The sequence below is a fragment of the Trichechus manatus genome, unplaced genomic scaffold (assembly GCF_000243295.1).
Source record: "Trichechus manatus latirostris isolate Lorelei unplaced genomic scaffold, TriManLat1.0 scaffold00225, whole genome shotgun sequence".
Lineage (NCBI taxonomy): Eukaryota > Metazoa > Chordata > Mammalia > Sirenia > Trichechidae > Trichechus > Trichechus manatus.
The window spans coordinates 1,641,107-1,653,389 of NW_004444161.1; the positions used below are offsets into that span (position 1 = coordinate 1,641,107).

The 12,283-nt window shown below is 43.2% G+C and overlaps 1 protein-coding gene across 2 annotated transcripts in view; it reads right to left on the reverse strand.

Moving 5' to 3' along the window:
* SCRG1 (stimulator of chondrogenesis 1) overlaps positions 1-12,283 on the reverse strand; it is a 37,154-nt gene that overhangs the window by 24,510 nt on the left and 361 nt on the right. The window contains exon 1 of one of the 2 annotated variants that reach the window (XM_023742924.1): positions 10,168-10,739. The exons of the other annotated variant lie outside the window; for it this stretch is intronic. Within the exon in view, the coding sequence (XP_023598692.1) occupies positions 10,168-10,198 (31 nt within the window). The 5' untranslated portion in view covers positions 10,199-10,739. Of the gene's footprint in view, positions 1-10,167; positions 10,740-12,283 lie in introns of those variants that run through there. 2 annotated transcript variants of the gene reach the window in all.

Genomic DNA, 12,283 nt, shown 5'->3' on the forward strand with positions numbered 1-12,283 from the left:
AAAATGGTAGAAAATCATACAATACTGGGAATCGTGACCAAGCCAAGTTGACACATATTTTGGGGGGACACAAATCCATGACAGATGGGTTATGTGTTTTCCGGATGAATACCACAGAGTTAAAGTGCCATTTTCATCACATCAAGGGTTGTTGTTCTTAGGTGTCATCGAGTTGGTTCCAACTCATAGTGACCCTATGTACAACAGAATGAAACACTGCCTGGTCCTGTGCCACCCTCATAATTGTTGTTATGCTTGAACTTAGTGTTGCAGCTACTGTGTCAATCCATCTCATTGAGGGTGTTCCTTTTTTTCGCTGACCCTCTATCAAGCATGATGTCCTTCTCCAGGGACTGACCCTTCCTGATAACATGTCCAAAATACGTGAGATGTAGTCTTGCCATCTTTGCTTCTAAGCAGCATTCTGGCTGTATTTCTTTCTAGACAGATTTGTTCATTCTTTTGGGAGGGTCACTATGAGTTGGAATTGACTATATCAAGGGTACATGCTATCAATGTGGCTTATCACTATTGATATTAACTTTGATCATCCAGCTAAGGTAATGTTCATCAGGTTTCTTGTCCACTGTATTAGTTATTCCTTATTCCTGCCTCCTCCCCCTTTCCGTACTGTGCTCTTTGGAAGGAAGTAGCTGTACACAGCCTCCACCTAAGGAGTGAGGAATTATGCTCCACCTCCTCAGGGGCTATGTATCTACGTAAGTTGTTTGGAATTCTGAACAGTAGATTCATCTGTTCTCCTCAATTTAGTTATTCAATTACTTATGTCAGTATGGATTTATTAATATTCATTTTATACTTGGAATTTGAATCAAATATTACTTCTTTTTTTTTAAATTTTGGTGCTCACATTATTCCAGCTTTGGCCATTGGAAGCTCTTTCAGTTGACTCCTGTGTCCCTTTGACATACTCCCATCAAGGTGGGCTTTTTTTCTTTTTTACATTCTGACACTACAAGATGCTCCCGGCTCAACCTGTATATTTCCTGCCCCAGTCCTAGAATCAGCCATTTCTCCAAGGAGCCCTCGTTCCTTTTATTGGAGGATGGTATTAGAAACCTAGATCTGGGTACTAGGTGTGTGTGTTGCTACTGGGGTGTCATTGATTCTAGGCTCTCTCTGCTGACAGAGCAAGGAAATTTATGTGTGTATACTAACCCATGTATATACACATATCTATAATTTCTATATGTAGCCATCTGTATCTATATGGAGAACTGATGACACAGTGGTTAAGCGCTCTGCTGCTAACCCAAAAGGTCAGCAATTTGAATCCACCAGCTGCTCTGCAGGAAAAAGGTGTGGCAGTCTGCTTCCACAAAGATTTACAGCCTTGGAAACCATATGGGGCGGTTCCACTTTGTCCTATAGGGTTGCTATGAGTTGGAATCCAATCAATTGGAATGGGTTTGGTTTGGGTTTTTTTTAATCTATATCAAGCCAAGCATGAGTTTATACTGATGTTACCAACTCTTATCCATTACCACATGGATCATTCTAATCTCCTTCCCTTGTTTATCTGTAACCTCCTACTTCAACAGTGAAAAACCTGGCTCCCACCATCTGCCATTTACTTAATTGTTTAATTCCAGTATACATGTATAGCAGTATCAGAATTATTAATCTGTGCCCCTGTGGGAAACAGTTTTACCAACTGGAGTACAGTGCTATGTCCAGTGTCTTACAGACTCCACTTATCTCCAAAGTTACTTAGATCAGCCCTTTACACCCCTAGCCCCCCACCCTGCCACACTCACACACTCTTCAGTAAGCTTGTTTCATGCTTTTTAGTACACTTAGATTGTTTTGTCATGCATTCCGCATTCCATCCTGAGATCCCCTAACTTCCTAAATAATATTTTTAAATTTGCATACATTAAGGTTTACCCTTTGTGCCATGAAAGTCTATGGGTTTTGACAAATACATGGTGTCAGGTATCCACCATCATACTATCACACAGAATAAACTCACTATCCTAAAAATCCCCTGTGCTTCACCTATTCAATCCTCAACCCCAGAAAACCATTAATTGTTTTACCTCTATAGTTTTACCTTTTCCAAAATGTCATATATTAGACTCATACAGTATGTAGTTTTTTCAGACTGGCTTCTTTCATGTAGCAGTATGCATTTAAGATTCATCCATGTCTTTTTATGCCTTGATAACTTATTTTTATCACTGAATAATATTCCATTATATGGATGTACCACAGTTTGTTTATCCATTCACCTATTATTGAAGGTCACCTTGATCGCTTCCAAGTTTTTTTTTTGCAATTATGAATAAAGCTGCTATAAATATTGCATGCAGGTTTTATGTGGACTTAAGTTTTCAAATTAGTTGTTCCATATTTTTTTAACATTTATTCATCAGAAACTAACTCTTCCTTGTTGATTCATAATCATCCAGCCTTTGCATGGCTTCTCAAGTATACTACTACCACTATTGGTTGCTTTTGAGTCAACTCCAAATTAAGGCCACCTCATGTGTGTCAGAGTAGAACTAGGCTCCATACGGTTTTCAATCGCTGATTTTTTGGAAGTAGATTTCCAGGTCTTTCTTTTGAGGTGACTCTGGGTGGACTTGAACCTCCAATCTTTAAGTTGGCAGCGGAGCGTGTGTAAAAAGTACATGGGAGCAGCATCTGACCTCCTCTAACTTCACAAGGAGGAAGAAAAATCAAGATCAACAGCCCAAAGCTGATTCCTATGAAAGGGAGGTCAGTTGAGCCTTGTCTCTCTGCCATCTTTACGAATTCTGACACCAACTGTCCCTCCCATGGCACTCTCTACTTCTCTGCTGAGTTTGATAACTCATCGCAGTGGCCACACAGAACTCACACACGATACCCACAATTACTGGGTTTATTAGGGAAGTAACAGGTTACAATTCAGGTTCAGGAACACTCAGGATACAGTTCTTCCATCAGGACAGCCTCTTCCTAGCCCAGCTCACAGACACGTGTCTCTCTGGCCCTTGGTCTCTGCCCTGCTCAGGCAAGTGCTACAAACCTTTTTTAGCTTTGCCGATAAGTGAAAGAGGCACTCCACTCTGCCAGTAAGCCTCGTCCTGAAGGTGCTCAGCTCTAGCTATGGGGGTCTGCAAACCTAGCTCCACCAAGTGCCTGGAGGCACCCTACTCCTCTAGCAAGCCTCCTGCCCAGAGGCATTCAGCTTTCTCACCCGTGGGCCGGGACGCCCACCGCACAGTCTCCTGGCGGTCTCTCCTGCGTGGTTTCTCTGCCACTGCTTGTCAGCTACTGCTTCTCAGCCGTGTTCAGTGTTACAGCTCTCTCTCTCTCAGTCTCCTGGTTCCAGGAGCTTCTCAGCATGGGGATCCTGGGTCCAAAGGACGCACCCTGCTCTTGGCTCTTCTTCTTTGGTGGTAGTGAGATCCTCTCCTCCCACCTCTGGGATGGCTCATGTTAAGCCTAGCAGGATGGCAAAACGGACCAATCCCCACATTAGGGTTAGATATACCTTATTAGCATGGTCCCACCCAATCATTTGGTGGAAGTTACAAAGACCACGGCTCAAAGGGCCATATTAAGTAATTCATTGCACCACAGCATGTGAACTGTTTGTACCACAGAGGACTCCAAAATATAGCTATTTAAAAAATAATAATATTCAGAATCAGGCACCATTTTAATAAAAATATAAACAATGAAACCGTAATTATTTTACGGAAAAAAGAACCTTAAATATAGGGTAATTTAGCAGTGTTTACATTTAATGTTCTTTGAAATATGAGCAGACCTGTGGTCTTTGAAGACCGTTTCTTTTATGTTGCAAATAGGGAAATTTATAGGTGTTAAATTAGCTGCAAAACTGTTCCTTTATTCTTCCCTAACTGCAATAAAATATATTAAAAATTACATGCTTGGAAATCCAGATAAAAGCATTTGCAAGTGGAAATAATAAATACAATATAGTGTTAGATAACTAAGACCAGCCCCCTTTATATGTATACATATCAGATAGGACATGAAATGCCAAGACACAGTCAGCAGTGGAAACACTTCCCCTGGACATTTCATCTCTAAACACATGATATGTTTTACATCTGCTGTAATCCTATGGAACCATAACTTGTTCTCCCATAGCACATGGGTATGCATTATAGTGGGAGCCAAAGACATCCATCAAAAGTCCAAAACATAATACAATTCTAAAATAAAAAACAAAAAACCTTTCTGTAACACAGTTTTCTATCAAATAGCAAGTTAGTTTTTGCCTTTAGTACTAGTATTCCAAAGAAGGCTCCTTCTCTAGAGATGAGTTAATAGAAATTACTCCCAAATTGTTACCACCTTACAGAATTTTGACTGTATTTTTCCACAGTATCCAGGTGACTTGTGCTGGGGGGTTTGGCCAGTATGGATCAAGTATAATATATCCTGACATCAGAAAGTTTTAAAACTGTATGCTATGATTTACCTTGTGTCTAAAGTTACTTGACATAAAATGTTCGAGAAAATGGAGAAGGTGAAGTACCAGTGAGAACGAGGGGGTTTAAGAAAACCTTCCTGTTGTTGCTAGGTGCCCTTGAGTAGGCTCCGACTCACAGCGACCCTATGTACAACAGAACAAAACGTTGCTAGTTCAATGTGTTGTCTCTTTCCATAGTGATTAGGATCTATCTAGTATCAGAAAATTAATGAATCTAACGCCATTTTAGAAAATGCTGGGATTTTCTTCCCTGACTTACAAGGTTCTGGAATTTCTCAGCTAGGAGCCTGCCTCCCTGAGAGGTGAGGACTGGTGTACTGAGAAGCCTGGAGAGTTGGGGGCTTTAGTCCAGTAGGAGTTCGAGAGAGAATCCTGGGACTCTGATTCTCTTTGAAGCAGACCAGGCCTTATGTTGCAGTATATGGGAGATTCTGTAGTTTAGATCATATCCCTTTTAGTATACAAAATTATAACAGAGAAAGTCCTCTTTCTATCCTTCCTTTCATTGCCCCTTCCCCATATGACAGGATGCCCTTCATAGTTCCTCTCGTGTCCTGAATCTCTTCCTATCCTTTGCTCCCATGAAGATTTATTAGTGCTGTGCTCCATATCCTTCTACTTTACCTCTTAAGTAGGAAAATAATTGATAAGCATCTCAGGCCAATCTATTCTTAAGTGATGATTTTTACCTGTTCCAACTTCCCAGAAACATTCCTAGTGAGAAACTTAATATTTTTTTTAGCTACAGAAGCACCAAGATGGACCCAGATCTTTGACAAACAAAACCAAACCCGTTGCCGTCAAGTTGATTCCAACTTACAGCAACCCTACAGGATAGAGTAGAACTGCCCCATAAGGTTTACAAGTATGGCTGATAGATTCGAACTGCCAACCTTCTGGTTAACCACTGTGCTACCAGGGCTCCAAGATCTTTGACAGTTCCCTGAATATTCTTAATTATGCCAATAAAAGGTGAGTAGATATATATGTCTCTGGGGAAAGGAGATTTTGTGGCCTTACAAAGATTGTTCTTCCAAATATGCCCCTGGGATGCTGAATTAAACTTACCTAGGGCCAAGGAGGAAATCCTGGTGGCATAGTGGTTAAGAGCTACGGCTGCTAACCAAAAGGTCAGCAGTTTGAATCCACCAGCCACTCCCTGGAAACTCTATGGGGCATTTCTACTCTGTCCTATAGGGTCGCTATGAGTTGGAATCAACTCGACAGCAACGGGTATATATATAGGGCCAAGGATCTTCCAGAAGGAAAGGGATCAAGACCCTACCCTCTGCTCTTTTGATATTCAACTTAAATAGAAGACTCTGAAACCCTTAGATAGCCCTCAGATCCACTGGTAGAAAAAAAAAGTCAAAGGTCTCCTGAGAAGAAAGGGAGAGTCTGGCCTAGTGACTTAGGCTCAACACCAGGGCCTAGAGGTTTGTGGGGGACAGCTTATTCTAGATACAATGTGTGACAGTAGATGGAATCCCAATTGGACTCGACCTCCTTGGCAAAGCTGTCATGTTTGGGGTACAGTGGTTGATTGTGTGGGCATAAACCAGTAAGCTGCTATCATCTTGGGAACATGTGTGGAGTACAACCCCGCTGCCTGTACAGGGTTTTTCAGCAGCAAGGGCATCCTTACAGCAGGGGGCAAGAACACATTGGAATGGAACCTGTCAGAACCAGTTGTCAATAGCAACACCATAAAGAAGTGACGATTAAACTTGGAACCTGTTAATGAGCTGAATCATTCTCTCACACGAAATATTGAAATAAGACTAATCCCTTTGTACTGAGTAAATTCCAAGGGTTCTGGACAACTTGGGGAATGGAAAGTCCCTCAGCAAGAGATATGGAATTACCTACAGTATGGAGTCTTTGAGCACATATGAAAAATGAAGAGTTGAAGCCTAAATTTTGGTCCTAAACTGAAGAAGGAGGTCATAAAATTCTGTTAATATGCCAGTGTTCATTGTGAATCTCCAAGAGCTGCAGTGTTTGTCAAATTTATTTGTCCACTGAGCCTTTTTTTTTCTTCTTTTTTTGAGGGAGTAGGCTCTGAGGAACACTTATTGGAAAACGCTTCTCTAATGACAGATTTTAGATACTAGATCAGGCCAAAGGAGCAGTAAATTTGGGGTAGGGGCCCATTCCTGGCACCCACCGATATGGTTGTTTAACTGTGTCAGAGCAGTCTGGGCCCACCATGCTCTGTTGTTAATTACAATGTTCTAGTACCCCTAACCCAAGGAGGGCTAGTGTGCAGGGGGAAGGTGCTGAAATGGGATCCCACACTTTCCCCTCAGGTCCATCTATCATTTGCCTCTGAATACTGACCACCGTCTCCAATCACTTGTTGATTCCACGAGAGTAGGGATTTCCATCTATTTTATTCTCATACTTGTTCTTGGAGCCTAGAACCGTGCCTGGCACACTTTAGGTGCTCAACTATTTGACGAATGACCGAACGCCTGGGCTATCACTGTCCTGGCAAAGTTACCAAAAATCTAACACCCATTTCTTTTACACAGTTTGTACCATGTGTCTACAGAGCAGGTGTCTAAAGAAGATTCCGGAGTTCTGAGGACCGTAGTGTCCAGAAATTCTTGACTAGGTTTGGTAGCCCCAATCCTAAGCTATAAATGTTAAGTAACAATTGCCTTTCTCAATCAAACGAAGCTCATGTTTTCCTAAGTCAGACCTACCTGGGATGGGGGAAGGGGTCCAATGGAGCCACTTCAAACTCAACAGCTGAACCGCTATCCCCCCAATCTAAGGATGGATGTGCAATGTATTTGACAGTATATTTATGGCAGCATAAGTTATATAAATAAATGTATATAGTTATATAAAGGTATAAAGTCATATGCATAAATGCATTTATATAAACAAAAATTTTAAATGTTTCCTGTTCATTCTCTAACTAAACTAAACTATATATCATGAAATTGCTTACCATGTGATATAACTTGCAAGGCAAAGTGTTCATCAAATCATCCTAACAATTTCTAAATCGTTGTCGATTTTAGAAATTATTGGTGCGATCTCAGGTTTGATAAGTGGTCACTAGACTAAATGCTGCCCGTCCCTAAGCCATGGGTTATGTAGGAAATGGCACCAAACCCTTCCATGACTTCAACATTAAATGACGGCCATTAGATCTGGGGCCAGGCACTGCTGCTGCAGGAGGGTGCCTGAATGGACTGCCCCTCGTATCCTAGATGCTACTGCTTCTCTCATGGTGTGTACCTGGCGAGCCTTTGCTTTCACCCCCACCTACAACACTGCCACCACCCTGGCCTGTCCCACTACTGCTGCCAAGCCTGGGGCCCAGTGGCACTGCCTTCACCCCAGCCACCACTGTGGTCTGCTCAGCTCATGCCTCAGCATCCAAATGCTTGGGACCCACACCTTTACCGCCTCTGAAGTGGCCACTGGGCCACATTGTCAGGTGACTGGTGGTCTAAGAAGCTCTTTACCAACCACCAGGGCAGTGTTGCTGTATTTTCATCGCAGTAACACCATGCTAGTTATGACTAAGGATCAGCCAACCCCTTCTGAGTAGATCAGAGAGTCCCAAAGTCTTCTCTACAATATGCTAGAACAAGGCCATGGTGTTGGTGTCTTCTGTCCCATGCCACCTACCATTTCTTCCTCTGTCTCTTGCCTCCATAGAATTGCTCCCATGTTTATGTGTTGATCCCTGGAAGTAGCTACGGTTTTTGCTTTAGCTCTTGAAGTCACTCGAGTGGTCGCCCTTGCTACTGCCCCATCCCCTCCCACTGGCCTGTGCGGCACACTGTTGCCGAGGCTGCCTGATTCTTATTCTTGAGACTTCTTCTTTACTACAGCCCTGAGTGTCTGGGTGGCCAAATCAGACAACAACAGGAGTGCCATACCACACCCAAGTGACTGTTGCCTCGTAGCTCACCATTTTCTGGATTAAGACTGCATTTTGGCAATCCTTCCCTGGTAATTTTTTTTCCCTCGTAGTTCAGGAGCTCAAGAAGAGGTCTTTCACCCCAGTGGTGTAGGGAAATTGTTCTCAGCATGGCTGGGTATCAGAATCAGCCAGCTGAGAGGGATCAAGGCACGAAGACTGTGAAAACTCCATAGGTGAATTGGATCTGCACCCAGGATTGAGACCCTTTAGCTTAAGGGTCTGTTTTAGGAGAGGCAAATACTCAGTCTTCCCGTCCATCTGTCAGGCTTATTCTGTTGGATCTACTGGCATGCCTCAATGGGATGCCTCCTTAGGAAATTCATAAACAGCTTAGGTTGTTGCTCTGGGGCTCCAGCCACTTCTGTGGACTGCTCCTGTGAACACTAATGTGCAGTTTCCATAACTTGCATTTCAAAATAATTAATAAACAAACAAAAAACAACAACAACAAAAAAAAAGAAAAACAACAACCTGACATCACTTGGAAACCACTTTTAGTTGCTTCATTTCCTGGAGCCTACAACTGGCAAGATGCTGAGGACAAGATGTATTCAATTCAAATCAAAGCCAGGTTGTGTCAGGAGAAGCAGATGGCCCACCTAAGGTGAAAAAATTACTTTCTTGAGGGCAGGGTGGTTTATTCACCTCTTCCTCCAGAAGGATGGAACTGTGTATGGGCGAAACAAATAAAACACATTACACGCATTCCGCAGATGAACAGAATAGTGGATGCTGAGCAAGGCTCCGGAAAGCATCTTCCTGCCTCCAGGCAGACCGTGAGAATTTGTTGCACACGTATATTAAAGTGCCCTCAGAACTTGAAATTCATTCTATCAGGACATAATTGAAGAGACTAACCATCAGTAACCCCTACAAGAGCTGGTAATGAGGGGCTCAGAAGATTGGCGATTACCCCAGGATAGTGAAGATGAGCTGAATATAGGGTCAGAAAAATAAGACTGAACGTAAAACAAAACAGTGATGGTTGTGCTCTGCATCTGACAAAAAATGGGATTAATGGGAGTGGAGGCGTGGTACGGAATTGGGTCAGTTTGGAAAAGGGAAGATGAGGCAGTAGAGATATTGTTGCTGGTTATCTAACACTTTCCAGAGGAGAGACAATTTTCCTGGACATTACTAGTGTTTAGCTCACTTGGAAAGTACATTCCACCCAGAAGGCTTTTCCAATACTCAGATGAAACACCCCTGTTTGACCAGCAACATTCTGATTATGCATTTAATCTCCCAAGTACCTTGATAATGGGCAGGATGTACCTTGGATTGAGGACACAAGTTTTGAGGTCACCGGAAAGGTTTACTGCGCCCCTGTTACAAATAAATTTGTGTTCTGTTTGGTATGTCCATCTCTCGAGAGTTTGGTTAGCGTAGGTTAGTTGGGCAGCCTATTTGCCCAACAGCATAGGCAAATCCACTCATTGGCCCTGCACAGCTGAGCCATAGCCCAGAGCACCGTGACCACTCCCACCCGGCGTGGTCCTGTGAGGCCCCACCCAAGCAGCCCCTGGCCTTCTTCCCTGACATCTGTGTCTCTCTTTAAATTCAACACACACCGTCCCAGAAAGTCATCTTCCTGCTGGTTTCTTTAAAGTCAGCAGAGGATACTTCTAAATTACCTTCTCGGTAATGCATTCTAGTGTCTCATGGCCTAGCTCTGAACCTGAGCAAACAAGTTACATGATCTGTAATCACACTGTGACTGTACAGTTTCACCAATGAGCACACTTACGGATTCCTGTGGTCCCTGCTGTCCTCTTCATCTCTAGAGGGTGGGCCGTGGTGAGGCCACGGAATGATGTAGGAGGGTTCTTACGTGCTTTAGCAAGGAGAGGAAGAACTGCTCCACCAAACACAGTTCCTACCCAGTCTCCCTCGGGCCCTTTGATTAAGTAACTTGAAAGGTGGAGTAATTCGGGTTAAATGAAGAAAGGGTAGGGTGTTATCCTCAGGAGCAGAACTAGATGGAATGGCCTTCTATCAGCTTTGCCCACAGCGGCTGCGGGCAAGTGAAAGGCTTTGCCCACTTTTCTCCAATCAGAACATGAGGTTTTGTGGCTTGCCCTGGGGTTCTCTTCCCTGACTCTTGAAAAGGTGGGGCATCACCATTTCAACTCTTCTCGCTTGACTGCCTCCTTCCTAGGAAGTAAATGGTTGACACCATGCGCCCGTTGGTAGCTATTGTCCAGTTGTTGATTTGTTGTCGGACATTTGTCCATTGGTCTTTTGGTGAACAATGTTGTTGTTAGGTAACACCGAGTCGGCGCTGACTCAGCCACCCTGTGTACCACGGAATGAAACACTGCCTGGTCCTGCTCTATGCTCACAATCCTTGTTACGCTTGAGCCCATTGTTGCAGCCATTGTGTCAGTCCATCTCATTGAGGGTCTTCCTCTTTTTCACTGACCCTTTACCAAGCATGATGTTCTTCTCCAGGGACTGGTCCCTCATGATAACATGTCCAAAGTATATGAGACGTAGTCTCGCCATCCTTGCTTCTAAGGAGCATTCTGGTTGTACGTCTTCCAATAGTTTTTGCCTATTTCCCGAATGAGATGGAAGCAGCAGGGACCCAACTCTAGAAATTATCTACCCACCTGAATCCCCAAAATTGCGCTGTATCCATTGAAAAGAGCAAATTATCTTCCTTTTAAATGCAAAATGAAAATATTAGTATTGCAAAGACTTATTTTACAGAGTTGTAAAAAAAGACTAAGAATGATAACTATTGTGAAAATCCTCTCAAAATGGCCATATCATAAATAAGATAGTAGATACATTCACTGCAAACCAAGATTTATAAAGTACTGTGAGGTGGCAAGATGGGGTTACAATTCAACATGTTTATTGCTGTCACGGGCTGTGGCTACTCTCTTGTGAAGCAAGGTGTCAGTTGGCCAGAGATTGAGTAATGACAGCAGAGAGCATTGTGTAACTCCTTCCTCTTTATTTCCTGTGGACCAGTGGGTATCCTATGTCTCAAGCTGTAGGCCAGCTTAATAGGTTCCAGTTTTGAGTATCTCCCATCACAAGAGCTCAGTAACTCTTGCAAAAGTAGCCACAAATACTCGTGACCACTAGATCTGTCTCTGTGCTGATGTTGAATGTGACAGATTCACATACGAGCAAGCTAATAGCCTTTCCATTACAGACAAAGAAAACTGACATTTACATAGGCTTGCTATGAGTCGGAACCAACTCAACAGCACCTAACAGCAGCAAGAGCTGTACTACCTTTATTTCTCATGGCAAATATGTGAGATGGGAGCTATTCTCCCTATGTTATGGATGGGATCGAGGCTCGCAGACATGAAGTAATTTGTCCAAGGCAACAGAGCACCTAAAAAGCCTGAAATAAACATTCTCTTCTGGCCAGTTCTATACAGGAAAAGAGAGATGCTAATACTGGGTTTTAGGGTTTAAACCCAGGCCAGCCTGACCTCTAAACCACTGCTCCTCCCTTTGTATAACGCCGCCACATTCACATACAGAAGGCTAGAGAAATGTCACAGAATTTGAAAGGCACCACGGATAAAGTCATATGTAAGAAGCATTTTTTGAGAAAAGGCGGGTGCTTCACTGCTCTACAGCAGGCAAAACTCTTAGGAGGCCCTTTTAGGACCAACATTTGTGCACCACGGGGTGGCCTCGGTTCCAACAAGATAGTAACAAGCCTTGTCTCTTCTTAGAGTAGATGAGAAGTGCAGGAATGCATCAATACGGCCACCCCAAATCCGCTTCCCACTTTGGGTCAGTGGCCCTGACATTTTCCTAGTTAGCCAGGAGTCATCGTTCACAATGGCCTAGCTTACTCAAGCCGCTTTATTTAAAACGTTGCCAAATCCCAG